The sequence below is a fragment of the Mirounga leonina genome, unplaced genomic scaffold (assembly GCF_011800145.1).
Source record: "Mirounga leonina isolate KUSES-001 unplaced genomic scaffold, KU_Mleo_1.0 Mir_173, whole genome shotgun sequence".
NCBI lineage: Eukaryota > Metazoa > Chordata > Mammalia > Carnivora > Phocidae > Mirounga > Mirounga leonina.
This window is the reverse complement of record NW_023270447.1, coordinates 4,791,733-4,814,060: the sequence shown is the minus strand read 5'-3', so window position 1 is coordinate 4,814,060 and position 22,328 is coordinate 4,791,733. Positions and strand designations below refer to the sequence as shown.

Sequence of the window (22,328 nt, the reverse complement as noted above, 5' to 3'; positions counted from 1 at the left end):
GATCGAGTCACATAAAATTGCCGAATTATGGGTCAAATAAAATAAACTATCAGCAATTTTCATAGGGGTCAATTTAAAATGTGCCCTGGACATTGCTATTCTGTGCAACACACTTTAATTGTTATTTTTTATGCTTTGTGCCATAGGGCAAATTTATTAAAGGGCATGTTTAAAAAGATGTATATGAAATAAAAACATTTCAGGGCTGACCTTTGGTTGCATAAAGACTGAGTTTGCATAAAAACTTCCAATCATTCTGTCTCACTAATGCATGGAGCTTCTAAAATTGGAGGGGACTTTAAAGAACACCTCTTCCTAACCTTTCTTCCTCTGATGAAACTGAGGTCTTGAGGGGTAAATGCATTTGGTCAAGGTCACAGTTAGAAAGTTATCAGGGCCAAGAACAGCTCTTAGGTTCCTGAGTTCCTATTTGGTTTCTCTTGCAGGAAAATCAAATCTCTATTGTCTGGAAATTTGTCAGATTGGTGCAGGCTGTGTTCATAAAGAAGCCACATTAATGGTGTGGCCAACATGGGTCTGAGCAGATCTGCTGTGACCTGAATGTCAAGACCCACTTCTCAGGGGCTTAGGCTGGCTCCTGACTCTGGGCATCATAAGGCTTGGAAAAAAAACAGCCATCTGTACCCAAGAATTCTCGACCACTGAGTTGAGCGACACCAAAGTCACAAAGTCCAGGAAAGAAATATTGAAAGACAGGCTAGAAGAGCATCTACCATGTTTCCCATGCAAGGTACCCAATGTTACCCCTGCTTTACAGACAAGGAAACAGTTCGGAGAAGCTGGCAATGGCAATCACGCACGTCTGTCCACATTATCACAGGAAGATGGGGCCACCTTCTGCCAGTTCCTAAATCTCACAGGAGTATATTCAATTGAGAAAACTTCTTGGGAGAAACCTGGTCGCAAGGAGCTTTGACATACAGTGTTTAGTCTTCCAGGCTTCCAGATTGAAAAAACATGAGATACAGGTCAAGCCAATGCCAAGAGGAGGCGCTACAGGAAATGCCTTGTAGTGATTGGTTTGGGCCTCCTTCTCTGAACCAGTAACTATAGTGTAAGGAACGGGCATGGCTTGATGGGCTTAACCAGTCTGGGTTTATTTCTTGAGCTGAGGGTTTGGTCATCTCCTGAAGTATATGGGCTGGGTGCAGGGGGAGGTAGGAAGAATTCACTGACAAAAATCTGAATATTATTAGGATGGGAAAGGGGAAATGGGTGCTGGGTAATCAGCCAATGGATAGCCCACAAAATTTGGATGTACCATAATTTATTCAACAGATCACTACTCTTGTACATTTTTGTTCTTTGTTCTCAATTTTTCACTCATATAAGTGGTCCCTGCAACACACACCTCTGTGAGCTCTCTCTTTGTCCACATCTGTGATTGATTTCCTAGGACAAATTCCCAATGTTGAATTGCTGGGTCAATGTATATAAAAGTTTAACTGGTCTGCATAAATTTTCTTCCAGAAAGTTTGTTTCCCAGCAGTCAATAAGCCTCACAACCCTGGGAGTTGTATGCATGCCTATATGTATGTTTAATTCCTGCTAATTTGATAGGTAAGAATCAGTACTTCCAAAATAACATTCCACAGTGGTGTTGAGGGTATGTGAGGCCAAGGAAAAATACATTACATGGAACTTCATGGAACTTCACTTCTTTCAGATTTACAGAAACTATTATTTTTACATTTAATGATATCATGATATAGAGTGAAAAATCCATACAAATCTTATCCATAAAACATGAATCTTCAAAGGAATTTCCTGTTTACAATGGGATGCATACAACTTCTCCCTCTTCCCAAACCTCCCCCGAATCCTAGAAATGCAAATTCACTTTTCTTTACATGAAGGGACCTTGGTAGAAATTTCGAGAAATAATTGCTCTTTACCAGGATTCTCCTTTATAATCATTCATCAGACAAAGCTGTGAAGATGCAAGGAGATAATGAGAGCCCTGGATATAAGCATCTTAGCAGAGGCATGAAGTAGGAGAAAGAGCAAATGGACAGAAGATGGGACAACCTGACATAGCGGGACAGTAATCAATTAGTTTCATCAGGACAAAGAAATTACTCCAGAGCTTTAATGGGAGAGCAGTGACCCACCGTTTCCAGTGACAGCATCCAAGGCTCCCGCCTCCTGCCGTAGGAAATCTCAGCCTGCTCCAGCCAGCAGACGGGCAGGAACATGAGGCCTGACTGCAGCAGGGCCCACCGTCACAGGGAAACCCTTGTTAATTCTCAGCGCAAGCCCAACCACAGACTTTTTGTGGTTATCGAATGTCATTTATCTGATTAAAATGGCTTGAATTGTTTAGCTCATTAGAATCACTTGGTATTTGGAATGCGGTAACATTCAATAAAAACTCCGGTGGTGAATAAAGAAAAGGCAAGATCCAATTAAATTCTTTTACTAATACCAAAGGTCACTGTGAAGACATCATGGATAGGTTTTGTGCACAACTAATTTTCCTAATAACAATAAAACTGCTGTGTTTTCTTCTGGGCCATCCCAAATGTAGATGTCCCAAAACAGGCCGGTAGGTTTTGATGCCCAGCAGCTAAATTAAAAATCTATACCCTCACGGCTCTTCAAAAAGACAAAATGCAAAAGAGACTTCAAAACAAAACCACCAAGGAGTTTTCACTTGAATGAATACTTACAGTCTTGCTAACCTTGACATGCAACCAGTAAGGAGCTTGGCTGCATCCTATCGAATGTAGACTGTCCTTTCAGGCGTGTCCGCGTCAGGAAGCTATCCCCAGTAACATGTAACAGCGTGGTGGTTACATCTGGAGTAAGACTGGTTTTCTCTCATATAAATACGGATGCGATATCCTGTGTGGACATTCTCCGTTTGCCCCTAGATCCGCTCCTCACCCTGCCATATACGCCATAGAGGGCTGATCTTTATGGTCTGCACCAACCAGAGTCCCTCGACCTCTGGCCTATGATTGACTTTGGCCAGTGGGAGGCCTTGGCAAGGCTGGGTGGGTGGGAGACACTGAAGCAAAGGTATTATTCCACAGCCTCTCTGTTGGGCTGAGGGTTGGCGGCGACCCGTCTCAGGCGGTCTCTCCCAGCTCCCTTCAGTTCTCCAGGTTCCCAAAACCACTCATTCCCTCTTCCTCCTTTGTGTCAGGCCCTGGTTCTCCACTGTTGCTAGACCAGGGATGCTTCACCAAGCCTCACTGGTTTCCTTTAACCCTGCCCTGAGTGCTGTAAATAGTCTCTCCGTTAAAGTCTCCATGGCTCACGTGACATGTGTTTTTTGCCAGGCCAATGGCAAATGCAGCGCTTGTAGCTTCTACCAAATAGCATGAGATGTAATTGCACAAAATACACAGAAAAAGCATTCAATTCTCCATAACCCACACTCCAAACAGAAATGAGCACTTGACCAGCCCATAATTTATTTGAGTTTTTGGAAATGATTTTACTATCTTTCAGAAATGCCTCCTTTTTATAAAATGTCATTCTGTTGATGATTTGGGGTCCTTTCCAGTTCTACCCTGAAGGAACTGATAGGAAGCACTTGATACATAAGTTTACTCTCCTCTGAGGCCAAGGGTATTGGTATTTTGTGGGGGAAGTACCTAATTTTCAGGAAAAAATAATATGGCATTCAAGAACAGATAAGTTGCTCTCACAATGCCCATTACACATTTCATTAGGAACAGTGCCACTAGCAGGGATATTTGCTTTGTTTTTTGACTATTCATAATAACTTTATTAGGTAGATTAAGAGAGTTCTCTGGCACTTCTAACTCTAGTGTCCAATAAAACATTAGATGTCTATCCTCCCAACGCCTAGCAACTTAATGTGAAAAGTCCAAAATTACATGGAGTTTTTATAGCAGAGAGTATGTGAATTCTTTACTCTTCTCCTTGTAACCAGTCTCAAGAAAGAAAGCAAAATGCTTCCAGATCCTTCTCATATGAGAACAGCTAGGACTACATGAAAACACAGAGATATTCAGGGCATCAGGTGTTGGACGGAGTCAAAGTTATTCATGGAGAATTTTAAATCGTCAATGAGTCTGTCAGCCACGGAAGTAGAGTCATGTAAGTGCTGTGAGATCAGGGATTTATTACAGGAATTAGATCTCATCCAGTAGCAGAAGTAAAGGTCTGGCAAGGCCAACTGAAGGATAGGAAATAAACTACTAATTAGTCCCCTTGAAGCACTGGTGGAAGTGGACAGGGCGGAGTTTGTGGGAATATCTGAGAAGCCCGGCACATCTACCTGGCCGTTGGACCAGCAAGAGGAAGCTTATGGAGATGTCTAGGAATCTGTTGCCCCGTGTGATGCCACCCGTGTGGACCAAAGTCAAGCCTCCAGTATTAAGTCCAGCACTCCTGCTGGTCAACAGGGCCAGCCAACAGGAGGAAGAGCTGGAAGCTGAGTGAAGGAGAATCGGGAAAAGCTGGAACCTGCTGGGCTCCCTGTGCCTGTCCAAGACCACTTATCTGACCTTGAACCCTTTTGTGAGTAATGGCCACCACTTCCTTTCTGTCTTCAGACCTCAGCTAAGTTCCTTGATTGGCTCTCATTTGGAGCTATAGAGAAGGGCATTCTGGGAAATGTATTTTCCAGATTAACCAAGTCAACACACCATAATCCAGCACAGCTCATTCCTTGTCAACACTCCTCTTCAAGCAGACTTAATTCCTGAATAAAGACAATAACAAAATCATGCTTCTACCTAGTGTGGTACACACTGAAAGAAGATACACAAAGTCTCCTATGTCCCTTTATTTACCTCTTGGTGATATTCATTCCTCTTCTAGCCGAGTCACACTCCTACTTTGATAGCATGTAACTCAAATATTGAGATGTAAGGTTAATCATTATGAACATATCTTATGGTAGGAGAAGAGAAGAAAAATTGGCTAAATATCTTCTTCCTTTCTTCCTTTTCTTTCTGGCTGCCTTCCTTCCTTCTTGCCTTTCTTATCTGTCTATCTATTATCTATCTATCATCTATCTATCTATCTATCTATCTATCTATCTATCTATCTATCTATCTATTATCTACCTAATCTATCATCTATCCAAATACATTTATATTAAAGCAAGGAGGAAGGATTTATCCTACCACATTCCTCCTTTCTACAACTGGTCATGTGATTATAACTGTTATTTCTAACTTTCTCCTTCCACTATTTCAAATTCCTTTTTTCCTCAGCTGGTCATAGTTTCTTGTTGGGTGGGGGTCTCCAAACTTCATGCATGAAGGGTTGAAACATTAATGGAGCTTACTGGTTTGATTTGTCTTAGCTTTCCATTAATTTTATCACAGGTTATAAGAATACTACTAGGCAACCCCAGAGGAGCTCTGATTCTAGATACACTCTTTCATGACCCGGTGTGTAACAATGACTTCATTTCCCCTTGATAGGATCAATTACCCCAGTAGAGTAACCTCCCTTTGTGCCTATTGGTTCAGTGTCCTGAAGAGCCCAAAGTGACCAGGCAGCAGTCTCACCTTCCAACTTAATCGTTTTGTTGAATCCCCCAGTAGAAGCATTACTGCCTTGGGAACTAAAGATTCTAAACCAGTATAGCCTAAAACTACAGGGATGGCAGGCAAAATTTTACTAAGGGGTACTAAGGGGGTAACTGTAAAAGGACCCACTCTCGTATCTACCATTTGATTCTCAGACCTGAAAATCTTGGCTATGGGAAAAACAACAACCCATACTGGTCCCTGATCCAGGGTATATACTACATCCTGAAGTACTACATACGTACATCACCCCGGTGTTGCCAGCCAGCTGCAACCATAACTGAATCTTTAGTTTTTCAGGTCAGCTGCTTCAGCGTTATGGGAAATATGATAATAGTAGTAAATTCTGTGAATGCAAGACCATTGCCGCACTTAATTTTCTACAAAGTGAACTCCTTGGTCAGAAGTAATAGACTACAGAATAATGAATAATCCATAGATGTAAATCCATAGATGATGATTTTGGCAGAAGCACTCCTGGCAAAGAAGGTTAATCCATATCCAGAGTTAAGTGTTTATTCCAGGGAGAACAAAGCACTGCCCTTCCATGATGGAAGTGGTCCAAGGTAATCAGATGGCTGGCTGGTTCCCCTGGGGAATGGTGCCATATCTGGCACTGAGGCTGGTCCCTGCTGCTGGTAGGTTGAGCGCTCAGCACAGGCTATGGTCACATTGGCCATGAAGAGTAGAATTCCATATGGCTGAGCCCATGTATAGCAATACCAATAACCAATAAAAAATCAATTAACTACCAAAGTTTAATCAGAAAATTAGACCCATTATGACTGTTATTGGATAAGAGATTTATTACAGAATGAGATCTTTACATAATTATGGCAAATATTAGGGAAGTTATATCTAGGAACGAGAGTTGAGGGAACCACAATGGAGTCACTAACTAGTCCTCCTGAGACACTGGTGCAAGGTAGACAAGTCCAGGCTTGCAGAGAATCTAAGAGACCCTACTGGGGCTACAAAGGGGAAGTTTTTGATAGGCCTGTAGGAAGCTCTGGCCACTGTGTAGTTCCACCTCTATGGATCAGCTACCAAACATTGGTTTTGAACCTAGGAGTCAGGTCTAGTAGCCAGAAAGGAGAACTAGATAAAGAATGGAGAAAAGAAATGATAAGCAGAAGCCCCTGGGCACTTCTGAAACTGTTCTCTGCTACGTATCTGACTGCAAGACCTTCTGAGAGTAGTAACTATTGCTTTACTTCTGCTTTTCAAATTTTGCACAAGTTCTTGTTTTGCCAACACTACTCTGGAGACATAAGGGAAATGGGATTCTGGGAAATGTAGTTCCATACTCACTAAGTTGACATGGCACAATCATGCACAGCCCCAGAGAGAGAAGGCTGGTTAGCCATTTGTTCGTTCGTTCGTTCATTCATTCATTCATTCATTCACACAAACAACAAATACATTGTGCCAGTAACATCCTAGGCACTCATTTTGCAGAGCTTAAAACCGTCTTAATGGAACTTGAAGAATAGTGGGACAGTGGGACAGACCTAAGTACATTTCAAACACTCAAATCTATACTTATAAACATGATAGTGTAGTGATGGAAAATAAGATGGGCCTGCGAGAGAAAATGACAGAGGAAGAACAATTTAGATTGGGTGGTCAGAGAATACTCTCCTGAGAAACGACATCTAGGCTGAGACCTGAAAAATGAAATGTGCAAGGATATGTTTTAGAAAAAAGGAAGACTAAGACATCTCTAAATGCCTTGAAAGGAGCAGAGTGTGCTTGCTACCACCTCTCCCTCCACCTGCTCTTTTATCTGGAAACTGCTCCAAACAATTTTATTTTACTCCTGCACTAAAACTCATATCAGGATTAGCATCGGACCCCCAACTGCCAAGTCCAGTGGTTAATTTGCAGCCCTCATCTTACTCCATCTCTCACCCTCACTTGTGCAGCTGATCCCTCTTCCTTCTTGAAGCATTGTCTTCATCTGGCTTCCAGAACATCATTGTCCGTCTCTACCTACTAGAATGTGCTATACTGCATGACACAAAGGGCGTTGGCTTGTTCACTGCTGTATCTCCAGTGGCAAGAACAATGTAGGCACATAGTAGTCACTAAATGCTTGTTGAATGGGTTAGAGTGTGGGAAGAAACAGCAAACAGCTAGTGAGGTACGAAAGGAAAGAAGAAAGAATGGTATTCTAGAAGTTATGTGAAACAATTATTTCAAGAAGAAAGTTATGGTCAGCAATTTAAATGCTACTAAGAGTTGACTTTTGGACTTGGCAATGGGGAGTTTTTTTGGAGGAGGTTTTGGTGGAGTCTTGAGGTCAAAGGTCAGATTGAAGTAGGTTCAAGAAAGAATAGAGTAAGAATTAATGTTAGTAACTTTAGCCAGCTGTTTTAAAGGATGTTCCTCTAGAGGAGATCATAAAATAGACAGTAGCCGGAGGGGAATATGGGGGAAATAGAGCTTTTCCTTTTTATTTATTTTTTTAAGAAGGTTATTTGTATCCTGATGGGAAGGGTCTAATAGAGAAATAAAGTTTGAATTTGCAGCATGGAAAGGGATAATCATTGAAATAATGTTCTTGAGGACAGGAGAAGGAATGGGATTCCATGTGTCAGTGAATTGGTGGCTTTGGACAGGAGCATGGGCAGTTCATGCAACAAGAAGAAGGAAGGATGTTGGTGCAGATGTACCTAGATTGGTAGATGTGGTGGGGAAAGTTTGTAGATGGTCTTCTGTGATTTATTTCCATTGCTGGAATCTCCTTTTCCACCCAAAGTGTAAACACTGGAGCACCCCAGGGCTCAGTCATTGGCTTGCTTCTCCTACATTCATTTGCTAAGATGATCTCATTTAGTCCCATGATTTCAAATATGCTGCTCATCTCCAAATCCTGCCCCAACCTCTCCTCTAACTACAGACTCATACCCAACTGCTACTTAACATCTGTGCCTAGATGGCTAACAGGCATCTTAAGCTCAATACACCCAGAACTGAATAGTTGATTTATTGCTGCTTTTCCCAAATTAGCCGCTCACCCTTCACCATCCATGTATCACACCATGCACATGCTTAAACACTATTTAAGCCAAAAATGCTGATCTCAGCCTTAATGTTTCTCTTTTTCTCATCATTCTTCATTCAAGCCATAGGCAGTGGCTTAAAAATATATCTGAAATCCTAATACTTCTCACACATCCTGTGACATCATCCCAGTATGAGTCACCTTGTTTCTTACTTAGGTTACACAATAGTGCTTTTATGGCCTTTCTGCTTCCACTCTTGTCTCCCTTTAATAAAACTTCCACCAAGAAGCCAGAATGATCCTTTGGAAAAAAAAAATCTGATCATGTCACTTCCCTCCTCAAAACTTTCCACTGGTTTTTCCAAAAATAAGATCTAAAGCCCTTACCATTATCCACAAGGCCCTAGATGATTTGGTCCAAGTTTAGCTCACTTATCATCTTCCAACCTTTCCCTTGTTCACTCTGCTCTAGAAACACAGATCCATATGCTGTTTTCTGGAAGTACCATGCCAGGATTCTGCCCTGGCTCTTCCTTCTGCCTACAGTGCTTTACCCTGATGTCCACATGGCTCCTTCCCCCGTTCCTTCAGATTTCTGTTCAAATACTCCCCTGAGATGCTTCCATGGCTACCATGTCTAATGTAGTACTTTCCTCTTACTATCTCCTTCCTCTGCTTTGATTTTCTTCATTGTATTTATTGCTTCCTGATGTTATGTCATGTGTATTTGTTTACTGTCTGCCTGCCTATTCTTGCTAATATAAAGTAGGTTCTATCAGAGCAAGAGAGTTGTCTGTTTTGTCCACCATGTGTCTCCAGCACTCATGCACATAGGTCTGTACTCAATACATGCACTGAATAAAAGGGAGCTGTGGAACAGTTTTGAAAAAGGAAATGATGGGGCACCTGGCTGGGTCTGTAGGTTGGTTGAGCATCAGACTCTTGATTTCAGCTTGGGTCGTGATCCACAGGGATAATCATCGTGGGGTCAAGCCCCGTGTCCAGCTCCATGCTCAGCGCAGTCTGTTTGCCCCTCTCCTTCAGCTCCTCCCCTCCCCTCTATTAAATAAACAAACAAACAAATTAATTAATTAAATCTTTTAAAAAAGAAAAAGGAAATGAAATGATATAATAAAAAGATTGGGTGGGGTCAAGAATGGGAGCAGGGATGACAGATGGGGGCTCTTGCGATTGTCTAGGTGACATGAAGTTAACTTGGAATGAGGTGGAGGGAGTGGGAATAAGAAGAAGCTAACTCAAGCCTCTACCCTTTAAAGCTGTCCCTCCCAATTTTGTTGGAGCCTCAGTTCTCTGTCCCATTTACAAATCTGATTCCCTGGCCAAATATTCATTGAGTGGCTTGATGCGGAACGATAGAATGCTAAAACCAGACGTAGACACAGCAATGATCAAATTTGATGCCTTCATTATACAGAGGAGGAAACTGAGCCTCAGAAAGATTAGAGGTTCCACTCAGAGTTTCTTGGCTTATTAGTGGAAGGAGGCAAGACTAAAACCTGCTTTGCCATATTCTCACTCCTGGGCTCTTTCTACCCCCCGCATTCATTGTATTACAGAATTGTCTTGGAAAAAACTATATGTAATTTTAACATCTTCAGAACTTTGAAAGTGCTAATTGTTTTAAAAATAACTTATGTGATTACAAGTTCAAGTTGGACATTTTGCACAATTTTAATTGTATTTCGGGCTGTGCTCAGAAGTCCCAAGAGAGCACACCAGATTGTTGTTGGGTCTTTCTGCTCAGTGGCTCTGAACTGACGGTGCAGCAGCCAAGGCATCGTTCCAGGGTGGTTAATTTAGGGTTTACCCCTCCCCTATTTCCTTTATGCCCCTCTTGCAATGTCATCTTTGAGGCAGGACCTTAAAAAATGGGACCGTGTCAGTTATTTTAAGGAAAATGCAAAATAAATCCTGTAATACAAGTAGACCAGGCAGACTGAGTAAAGGTAAAGACAACAATGTCTTTTACACTAATGTAGATTCATTTCATCACATATCATTAATGTAAATTTTCTCCTTCAAACCACCCAGGCAACAATATCTCATCATTAAGTGTAATAAACACCAAGGGCATTTCCCACCTCTCTACAAAACCGCAGCTCACTTTTCTTCCCTTCTTCATATTATGTGGGTTTAATTTGCACAGAATTCAGGAGCGTTTCATTAATTCATTTAAATAGGTTGCTTGTTCCTAATGAGCTCATTGCACAAAAGTGCTTTGGAGGCTTCCTCTTCTGGAGAGAAGATGTGTGATCCTGACACAGAGGGTGAGGAGGGTGAGAATAGAAAAAAGGGTGGGGGGAGTAAATTCACTTGGGGCTGAATGCTGAGAAGCTGAAAAATACATGGGTAAAAGTGGTATTGTTTCCACTGGCAACTACTTCAATTTCTACCCAAGTCTGTCCTTTCTTTACACCCCACTAGGCTGAGCAGCACAGAGCCTGGGCGCACTCTACGGAGTGGTGGGGCGTCCGCCTCTCTCTGGCGCACTCTCCTCCTACCATGCTGCCCCCTCTCCCTCCTAACCTCTGCTGAAGCTTTTATATTTTTTAGGAAGCTCTCTAATAATCTGAGAATCTAAGAGAGTCATTATGGGTTGAATTGTGTCCCCCCAACCAGATTCACATGTTGTAGTCCTAACCCCCAGTGCCGCAAAATGTGACCTCACATGGAAATGAGAGCGTTGCAGCTGTAACTCATTAAGATGAAGACATATTGGAGAAGAGTGGGGCCCTAACCCAATATGACTGGTATCTTTACCTAGAAAGGGGAAATTCGAACACACATAGGGGAAGATTAGCATTCTCTGGCACAACCCAAGGAAACACCAGAAGCTCAGAGAGAACGTGGCAACAGATTCTTGCCTCGGGCCTTCTGAGGGAGGCTGGCCCTGCCGGTACCTCGATCTTCGACTTCTATCCTCCAGAACTAGAAGACAATACATTTCTGTTGTTTAAGCCACCGAGTGTGTGGTACTCTGTTGCAGTCCAAGCAAGCTAATATGGGAGCTACTTGGAGAAAAATGGCAAACAGGGTTGACTTCCACAGGCTCTACCTCAGTCCATAGCACTGAGTGTTTGCTTTCTGAGATGGAAATGGGATCATGTCATGCCCCTGCTTCCAACCCTCCAATGGCTTCCATCTCCCTCTTTACCACAAGACCTGCCCGAGCTCCTTCCCTGATGCCATCTCCTGTCACTCCCTTCCTTGTAACTCTCTCCAACCATCTTGCACCTGGCTGCTATTCTCCCACCACCAAGCATTCAGCCACATATTTTTCCCTCTCACTTAAATTTGGTTCTTGCTCAAAAATCATTTCCTTGACCACCCTCCATAGAATAACACTCTCTTCACTTATTTTCCTTTCCCCCCTCAGTAACCCTTATCAGTACCTAATTTTATGTACCTGTTTATTGCTTGTCACCATCAGCGAGTAAGTCGGCTCCTCAAGTGTAAGAATTATGTCAGGTTCATTACTGTTATCGTCAAAGCCTAGAATGGTGAAGTATATCCAAAGAGCTCAGTACATAATAGTTGAATGAATGAACTAATGGCTTGCCAGATTCCTAGGGATTTTATAATTTTAATTTTTCAACAGCTTCTTCCAAGGCATACCTAGCTGCTGCTTCCATTTTTCTGTTTCTGTGATATTGAGCCTACTTCTTATGTGTTTGAAAACTCTCTTTCTCCATCTTCCCCTGCCCCCTCCCCCCCAGGCCCCTTTCCCTCTCTCAACACTTTGAACCTCAGGAAGGGCATTCCTAAATAAGAAATGACAAACAAAATGAACTCCCCTAAGGAGATTTCACTCTCTTATGCACCCCTGTATTCTCTGCAGAACCTGAAACACAGTAAATATTGATTTTTAAGAAATCATCTGGAAATCGTTTTTTTACCAAGAACTCAATTTTAGTCAACTAATTGTCTCCAAACTAACCTGAGCCCTTTAGACAGACCACATACTTAGTTTAAATAATCTTTTAATTTACCCAACTATGGGAAGCAGCCACTAGGATGGCCCCCAATGATCTCTTCATCCTGGTATTTATGCCTTGTATAATTCCCTCCCCTTGAGCGTGAGCTGGATTTAGTAGTTCACTTTTTTTTTTTTAAAGATTTTATTTATTTGACAGAGAGAGACACAGCAAGAGAGGGAACACAAGCAGGGGGAGTGGGAGAGGGAGAAGCAGGCTTCCTGCCGAGCAGGGAGCCCGATGCAGGGCTCGATCCCAGGACCCTGGGATCATGACCTGAGCCGAAGGCAGACGCTTAACGACTGAGCCACCCAGGCGCCCCTAGTAATTCACTTCTAAAGAACAAAGTAGAATATACGTGATGGGCTGTCACTTCCGAGATTAAGTTATAAAGAGACTAGTTTTCATCTAGAGTGCTCTCGGTCTCTTTTTCTTGGCTGGCTCATTCTGGGAGAGGCCAGCTGCCATGTTGTGGAGACGCCCCCATGAGTGAGCTTGGAAGCAGATTCTCCCTCACTGGAACCATGAAATGACTGCAGCTGACACCTTGACCAAAGCCTCATGGGAGATCCTGACCCAGAAATACCCAATGAATCTACTCCGGTTCCTGACCCACAGAAAACGTAGGAAAATAAAGGTTTGTTGTCCTTGGCTGCTACATGTTGGAGTAGTTTGTTATACAGCAGGAGATAACTAATACACCATGCACCATGTTCGATTTGTGCTCCTAACACCTCATTCTTAAAGCATTATTAATGTGAGAAATTTACTCAAGATGCTTCTTCAAAGGCCAATATACATACAAGAGAGGTTTTGTTTTTCATGTCTGAGTTAACTTTTAAAATCTGTAACATTTACTTTTATATGTGTTACATTAAAATTTAAAAATGGTGGCCCAGATGCAAATTTAAAACTCTCTTGTTTCTACATATTATTTCATTTACCCTCATAAAAACCCTTTGAAATAAGGTGCTATCATCACCCCAGTCTTTTTTTTTTTTTTAAAGATTTTATTTATTTATTTGAGAGAGAGGATGAGAGGAGAGAGAGAGCACATGAGAGGGGGGAGGGTCAGAGGGAGAAGCAGACTCCCTGCCGAGTAGGGAGCCAGATGCGGGACTCGATCCCGGGACTCCAGGATCATGACCTGAGCCGAAGGCAGTCGCTTAACCAACTGAGCCACCCAGGCGCCCCACCCCAGTCTTAACTATAGAGAAACAAGCAGGGTAAGCAACTTGCCCAATGTCATACAGCTAGTAAGTGGTAGAGCCAGATAGTCTGGTTCTAAGGCCTCATGAGGCCTTAACCCTTAGTCCCCTGTTGCTTCTTAGACAAAAAAGGTCAAATACAACAGTAAAGCAGGCCAAAGTGTCTTAATATCCAGCCCTCGTGTAGAAGACTCATTCAGCCAGGACTAGAGTTTTCATGATTTAGATGTTGTTTAGTGTTGATTAGTGTTTAATGAATTCTTAGAAGGGTTAAATGAGATAAATTAGATCACATACACCAAACACCTAGTATACCGCCTACACATATGACTATAAAAATAGAATATCCAATTGGGAAAAGATGACAGATCTTAAATTATCACTGAAAACAAAGCAAAACCACAAGAAAAAAACCCTTCCCTTTCTGAGGAGAGACCATTCAAATCACTAAAAAACTCAAAAACATTCTCTGATCAAACTCTTGAGTCATTATTAGATTGACACAATTTAGGGGTGCCTGGCTGGCTCAGCCAGTAGAGCATGCAACTCTTGATCTCGGGGTTGTGGGTTCGAGCGCTGCGTTGGGTGTAGAGATTGCTTAAAAATAAAATCTTAAAAAAAAAATCAACACATTTCAATCACATCAGTACACGCTGAGAGCAAGAGGTGCAATGGTTGTGACCCAGTCACATTTGCACCTGACCTAGGATCTCAGCAGCTGCCCACAGCACAGATAGCAGCTCCCTGAAAGATTCCCAGGAGAAAAGCCCCAGGAATTGTAGAAATAATTTTGAAAAAGCAGAAGCTCCCACGCATCGCTGTATCACAGAAGAGAATAAAGACCATTTATTTGACTTGGGGCCAGGACTCCTGGGTTTGAGTCTTTACTTTGCCAAGAGTTTCAATCTGCCGGCTGCCATCGATCTGACCTCGGGCAGGCCGGATCATTCTGCCAAGCCTCAGTCTTCGCATCTCTGAGATGGACAGAGAACAAGGCCAGCCTACCTGCCTTTCAGGTACTGCTCTAAACCTGATGCCCTGGAGTCTGTGAAAAGACCTTGTGAGCCGCTGGTGCAGGGAGGTTTCTGTTTACTGTTTGTTATTGGCAGGAGGCAAATCTAGACTACACGTAGCTCACTTGCATGTCTGCCCCCTGTGGGCGTGCCTCAGTAGTAACTCGAATGTACTGCGGCTATGGAGTGATGTCCAGGAGCACAGGTGCCCAAGCAATTAATTCTGAGCGAGGTTGTGTCATGTCACCCACCAAGAACTGGCCAATCTCCAGAGGTCCTGCGAGTGGCTGTGGTTTCTGATGTTTAGTGGTAACCATCCACACGGAACTCCACTGTTAAGAGTCCAAGTTCAGGGCACCTGGGTGGCTCAGTCGGTTAAGCGTCTGCCTTCGGCTCAGGTCATGATCCCAGGGTCCTGGGATCAAGTCCCGCATCGGGCTCCCTGCTCTGTGGGGAGCCTGCTTCTCCCTCTCCTCCCCACTTGTGCTATCTCACTATCTCTGTCTCTCTCAAATAAATAAAATCTAAAAAAAAAAAAAAAAAAAAATTAAAAAAAAAAAAGAGTCCAAGACCCGCTTAGTGGTTCCACCGCAGAATCTCGAGTTAGTGCCCACAAGTCCCCACACAAGAATCCACTCCACAGACAGTCCCTGACACCAACATGAATAAGGCAGGCGCATGGGGCTGCCCTCGTGCCACTTACAGCCACGAAATAATTATGCAATTACTCATCAATACAACCAGATATTTGACTTGCATGGTTAGTGCTGGTGTATTTTAAAACCTGCACATTTTGATGAAGTCTTTGAATTTCTTTATTCTGAACAATGAAAAAAAAAAACCCAGAAATTCACAAAACTATGGAGCTAAAATGGAAGTAACAGAATTCAACCAGTTAACCTCTTTATTTTCAGAGATGAAGATCTTGTGTGCTTTGCCCAGGCCCACTTGGCTGGGGAAAGGGGACAAGGCTCTGGCAGCAGACGATGGGTTGGACACATCGGCCATTCTTTAGTTCACCTTCCCCTAGCTCAGGACTCAACACGGACCCTGGTGTCTATTAAAACAGAGGGCACGAGGAAACTTTTGTGTACATTCTACTTCTGCACTGAGGTCTCTCAACATGAATTACCCTAGTTGCATTGTGCCTAGAAACTCTGGAACTTTCTGACAGAGCCAGAGTCTAGAATCCTTTAAATTTTTTTTTTTTTTAAGATTTTATTTATTTACTTGAGACAGAGAGAATGAGAGAGAGAGAGCACATGAGAGGGAGGAGGGTCAGAGGGAGAAGCAGACTCCCTGCCGAGCAGGGAGCCCGATGCGGGACTCGATCCCGGGACTCCAGGATCATGACCTGAGCCGAAGGCAGTCGCTTAACTAACTGAGCCACCCAGGCGCCCAAGAATCCTTTAAATTTTTTGTATGTCTTCTATCACTATTTCCCTAATCCTGTCTAATTGATGGCATCTAACTAGAGATAGCATCCCTTTTTTATCTATTTTCTGGGACATGTCCATTACTTGCAATAAGGTGCCTTCCAAAGTCTGCAAGACATGAGGGCATAACGTTCCTAATTAGAGTCCACCTGATCCCAGAAAACTATTTTCAGTGAAAATGAGGTGACTAATGGACGGGGTCTAAATGATAATGAGCTGGGTGAAAACTCCATTTTCCTAGTGAACATAATGTGGAGCTGTTAAACTCAACTTCTGAGATTGTTTGTGGGTTTGCATATTAATCTTCCTGAACACACACCTTTTATTCCACCTGTAATTTGAATGCTCAAAATTAAACCATGTTTAAGAAACAAAGCATTAACTCTAGTACTCAAAATAAAAGCTGCAAATATATAACTTGATTCCTGCGTATTTTATAGTTCATAAAGGGAAGGAGATCAACACTTCTTGAGTACTCATCACGTGCCAGGCTCTTTGCTGGGCACCTTTTTCATGTTATGGTTTATCTTTCATACAAGCCCCTCAGACACTTGTAATTATCTCTTTATTATAGAAGAGAAATTGATTTCAGAAAAGTCAACAGCAGAGCTGGGGTTTGAACCCAGATCTGACAGATGCTAGGACTCTCTCACTCTTCCCGTGATATCAGAGGGTTGAATTTCCTTCCTAGAGAGACTAATTGAGTATCTGCAGAGTTCCGCTCCTTAATCCAATAAATGAGGCTGAATTATGCTAAAGGAATTCGAAGAGTAATATGGCAACTACCCAAATTTGCCAGCAAATCCATCTGACAGGGGTGATGATGATAATGGCAAAAATGGCTCATGATATGTCAGACACACTTTCACTGTATAGGTACAACCTCAGTTGAGTCTCACAACCATCCTCTGAAACAGGCACCATTCTTATCATGATTGGCTGAGGTCTTTGTGGCCTGATGGGGTACGGACCCAGATGTGCTGTCTGACGTCTGGGGCCAAGTTCTCACCGCTCTTCTGTACGGCTGTCGGACCTAGAGATTAGGTATCCGTGTAGTTTATATCAGTCACTGGATGGAAGACAAAACACAAGGGAATGTTATAAAGCATATATTCCCGGGCGCCTGGGTGGCTCAGTTGGTTCAGCGACTGCCTTCGGCTCAGGTCATGATCCTGGAGTCCTGGGATCGAGTCCCACATCGGGCTCCCTGCTCGGCAGGGAGTCTGCTTCTCCCTCTGACCCTCCTCCCTCTCATGCTGTGTCTCATTCTCTCTCTCTCAAATAAATAAATAAAATCTTTAAAAAAAAAAAAAGCATATATTCCCATGTTAAGTAATAAAGAGGGAGTCCTCAGTGGCAGTGAGGATGGTGATGATTTGATAGGAGGTCTAAAAGTCACATGGATGTTAAAAGTCAAAGGGGGGCGCCTGGGTGGCTCAGTTGGTTAAGCGACTGCCTTCGGCTCAGGTCATGATCCTGGAGTCCCGGGATCGAGTCCCGCATCGGGCTCCCTGCTCGGCAGGGAGTCTGCTTCTCCCTCTGACCCTCCTCCCTCTCATGCTCTCTGTCTCTCATTCTGTCTCAAATAAATAAATAAAATCTTAAAAAAAAAAAAATAAATAAATAAATAAAAGTCAAAGGGAAGGGATAAAACAAAAACACCAAAGGCTTAGGCTCTTCAAGTGAAGGGAAGAGGGCTGGATAACCCACTGTACCATAAGGGGATGGGGGGCTTTGTATTTCTGAGTGCAGTTGTGCTGGTGACGCAAGCAGAAGCTACTGCTGTCTCCTCCTGGGGAGCAAGGCTTTCCTGGCCCTTAGAGGGAACAGGCTGCCGCCCTCTTCTGAGCCAGCCCGGCCCCAGCTACCGCGGACAATCCTCAGGCTGGCTCTGCCAAAGGAAACTTGCCTCTGGATCTTTCTGCTTTAGCAGTTCATTATTTTCTGTGCGAAATTTGAATCAAGACAGGAAAGGTTCAATCTCTGACACAGTCACTCTAGGAAACATCTGTTTGAGGTTTTCTTCTACGAGGCAAGAACGGGCAAATGTTCCTGAACTGTGTTCAACTGTTTAAACCGCTATTTTGCATCAGATAGGTCCTTGGCTATGTAATCTTAGAAACATGTATCATCTCTCTTTCGCCTCCTAAAATGTGGTACCATGGAGTAGTAGTGGCTCTTCAGGGTCTGAAGCCAGACTGCCGAAGTCAGAACCCCAGTACCGACGCTTACCAGCTGCGTGATCTGGGTCGTGCCGCCCTCGTTTCTTCATCTGAAACAGTGGAGATAACGAAGGGTTCTACCTTCTGGAGTTGTTCTAAGTCCACAAAAAGCATTCGGAATAGTGTGCGACACATAGTAAACATGCCAGTGGATATTGTATGTGACCACCGAGCATATCTTACGGGTCACTGTTCATAACGGAGGCAGCGATCCCAAGCTAATTCTAATCAAAATTAGGGCTTCTATTCCCATGTTTATTCTGAGGCTGGTATATTTTGAATCATGGAATTGTCCGTGGAAAGACTCTTCAACTCTCAAGAAATCAATTTAATGCAAGTAGTAACTATTTATTGTATTGACATATTTACAAAATATTACAAAGTGAAATACCACTCTAATTCACCATATTACACAATGGCAGCATACAGGCAAGACAAAGCATATGGAAAGAAATGTTTACTTCTGTCTTTGGTATTAGAAATCTACACAAATCCGCAGCATTTAAAATTTCCAGTACAAAGTATTAAACATAGACAAAGATGTAATTGGTAATGTTATGAAAAGGAGCTCTAATGTCCTCTGCTAGGAAGCCCCCAGGTCCATGAAATGCAACAAGAAGACCAAACACCATTTGTAAAGGAGGGGGGCTATTGGCTAAAATAACAATAAAAGAAACAGTACAAGCTACAGGAGTGTTTCAATTTGTGTGACGCGACTTTCTCCATAATGACATTTGGCTGACGGTAACAGACAAAACATTCCCGAGACACAGAGTCACAGATAAGACTTCACAGGAAAGAATCCACTCCAAGAGTGCGTCTCAAGGGTACAACTTGACTGTACAGAAAGAACGTTTTATAAAAATCATTTTTGTGATCATTTACACATATACAAAAACTTAATTGGTTTTAGCAAACAATAACTTTTCTAAAATGCAATCACAGTTTACATAATTCTGAGGTAAAGATCCTGAATCTATCTTTTGAGAAGTCCTAGCTCACAAAGGTCTCTGAAGGGGGATGTGTCTATTGAACATCAAGTTCTGGCATTAAAGTGGGTTGGGGAGAGGGCAGGCCACACCTACCTCATATTTCAGAGATGATCTAAAATTTCAGAACCGAATGTTCCTAGTTTGGCTCTAGTAAGTTAATGCTTCTAATGTTCTGCTTTGTTGTCTTCAAACATGAAACAGTCTCTGAATCGTGTTGGAACAAGACTTCTGCTCTGGGGAAAATATTTCATCAGGAAAGGGCCAAGTTAGTGTCTTAACTTGACTGCCTTGACTGAGGACTCTATATCCCAGGAAGAACATATTTAAACTTCTCACATAAAAAGTAAAAGCTTGGTCAAATAAACGCACCGCAAAACTGATCTTCCTGCCAGTTAGCACACACCCCAAAAGGGCCTGCAAATGGGAAGGTCCTATTAAGAAGCCGGGAGCCCACAGCGAGTAAGACCAGAAAAGTCTTAGGGACTCTCCCCTCCCAGAAATGCATAAAGGACCCAGCTGTGTTTCCCTTACAAGATCCGCAGCAAAGTTATTTGTGCTGCTGTATACTTCAGGAAAATGTGAGATTCAGCAGATATGTACCAGTTTTTTGTTTTTTTGTTTTTTTGCAGGGGGGGGGGGGGGGCGGGCAGGAAGGCCTATTTTCATAGATGTTGCTTCTATAAAATGACTTACTCTCAATTATAGCCCTTGATCTATTTCTGTAAACAACGTCACCTTACCCAGGTTACTTGTAACTAGAACATACCCAGCCCAGATTATTTCATCAAGTACACATTTCCAAAATAACCCTACGAAATCACAAAGGCTGTGAAAATTTCATAGGAAGACACTCGCTTTTATGTAATTTTTTTTATAAAGAAGTTTGCAAATAGAACATCAAATGAATAATTAAAACCCCTCTGGGATACGTCACTTATGAAGCAAACCTGAGCATTTGCCACTTCTATTTTATCATGAGTCACATCTGGGGGTTAAAGAGTTTGCCGGGCAACGAGTCACCTTATGAGACAACTGAAGACACGAGTAGTGCTGGACCTTTCCCATAAGCTGCCCAAATAGCGAAACTCGAATTTTTCCTCATGCTGGGAAAAGCAAAATGAAACTTCCGCTTCTTTGTACCATCCAAAATTCTGGGAATGGCACGTGAGAAGAAAGTAAATATGTGTTCCACATTTACTAATAGCTGGCGTTCATGGTGTCTGACCGCATGGAGTAAAAAGAAACACGAACCAATGTGTTTGCGGGGCTCTTTTGGGAAAAGCGGCTTTGGGCTTTGCCCTGGTCCCCGACAATGACAGACTGGCAGGCTGTTTCTTGCACAGCTCGAGGCAAGCCATTAATCTGTCAGTACCAGCATCTTTAGAAATCCCAGCATTAAGACTTAGGAAGGGAAGAGGAGGGAGGAGGTTGAATAGCCAGAAATGCGGCTTTTTAAACACTTCAGTTAATTCACAATGCTGTGCGGGCTTCTGTGTATCCCTTCTCTGAGACTTCTGGTGCAGGGTGCAACGCTGGGGTGCAATTTATTCATCCTCTTCCACGTACGTGGATGGAAACCAGCCCACCTACAAAAGAAAAAGCAACCACCGTAGCAACATGACTTTGCATCTGGCATTTCAAAGAGTTCTACAAACAGAGCATTTCGTTTTTATAACACCCTGATTAAGCTGGGATTTTATGGCCACCGTAGGTAAGGAAGATTGATTTAACTGCCCTAGAAGCCTGATAGCATGAATGATAGAGACAGAGGAATAAAATAAGCCTACACAGTGTTCTAATCTGCTAGCACTCAGACAAATATGTAAATTAAGTGTAATAAGGGCTCTCCTACTTAACGCTTCCCGTTTCTGCTCTAGAACAGGATACAAAGACAAGGGTGCTATGTCCCATTCTTTCCAATTTACATCAGCAACTCTTATAAATATTCTGTATGCCACATAAAATTTATGCTCTGAGGCTTATGGACTAAAAAGAACTGAAATGTTCCTCAATCCTTTTCCAAATAGGAAGCCATCAAACTTGCCCAGGTGAACTTTCTTTATGCCACGATCGTATCCATTCACCATATTTTTCTTGAGTGCCTGTTTTCGGTGAGGACCACCACCACGCTCCAGAGCCCCAGCTCTGTGGGGTGAAGGCTTTTCCCCAGGCCCCACAGGGGGTGCCAACGACCGCCTGGTCCGCTTCATTCACCTGCACAAGCACCTCGAGAGGGTCAACTCACCCTGCCGTTTACTTCTCCTCTCCACCAGCCATTCGCACTCATTTTCGTGTAAATCTTCACCACATCTCCTTTCAGCAAGGACAACTCTCGCATGTCTCTGGCGCAGAAGTCATACCGAGCAATGGCAATGCCCAGCACTTTCGGACTTAGCACTGTTAAGAAATGACGGGGAGTCAGAACTGATTTGCGTTTAACAACCATCAGCGCCTACTCAGGTGAATGTTCTAGATGCTATCAAAATGCACAGCCATGACTTCACTACAGACTCGTGATAATGGCGGAGGAGCATGAAAGCAGCACAACTGTTTCAATTCAGTCAGGTGTAGTCAAGTTCACTTCATAACGCTTAAAGAAGCATTGTTCTGTTTCATTCTTCATAAGAACCTCAAAGCAGGGACTAGTTTTTGTTAAAAAAAAAAAAAGTTAATAAATATCTAAATTACTATCCAAGGAGATAGAATCTAAAAGAAGTAGCATAAATTTCCTATTGATGGCATGATAATCCATTTCTAACAAGAACCTCTAAGGTCAAAGCTTTACATTTCTACCTCATAATTTCTTCAACGGAGACTCAAAACAACCAAATGGTTTGCTCTGAAATTCTCCTTGAATCCACGTCATTGCTTCTAGTTAAATGGCTCTTCCTCCCCCAACCAGCCTTTTCTGGGGGGGG

The 22,328-nt window shown here is 42.8% G+C and overlaps 1 protein-coding gene across 1 annotated transcript in view; it reads right to left on the bottom strand.

Annotated features, from left to right (window-relative positions):
* Positions 1 to 18,741: 18,741 nt before the first annotated feature.
* VAV3 (vav guanine nucleotide exchange factor 3) overlaps positions 18,742 to 22,328 on the bottom strand; it is a 357,055-nt gene continuing 353,468 nt past the window's right edge. The window contains exons 26-27 of the mRNA XM_035017895.1: positions 21,656 to 21,807; positions 18,742 to 20,996 (exon numbers count right to left, since the gene is read on the bottom strand). Of these exons, the coding sequence (XP_034873786.1) occupies positions 20,955 to 20,996; positions 21,656 to 21,807 (194 nt within the window). The 3' untranslated portion in view covers positions 18,742 to 20,954. The remainder of the gene's footprint in view (positions 20,997 to 21,655; positions 21,808 to 22,328) is intronic.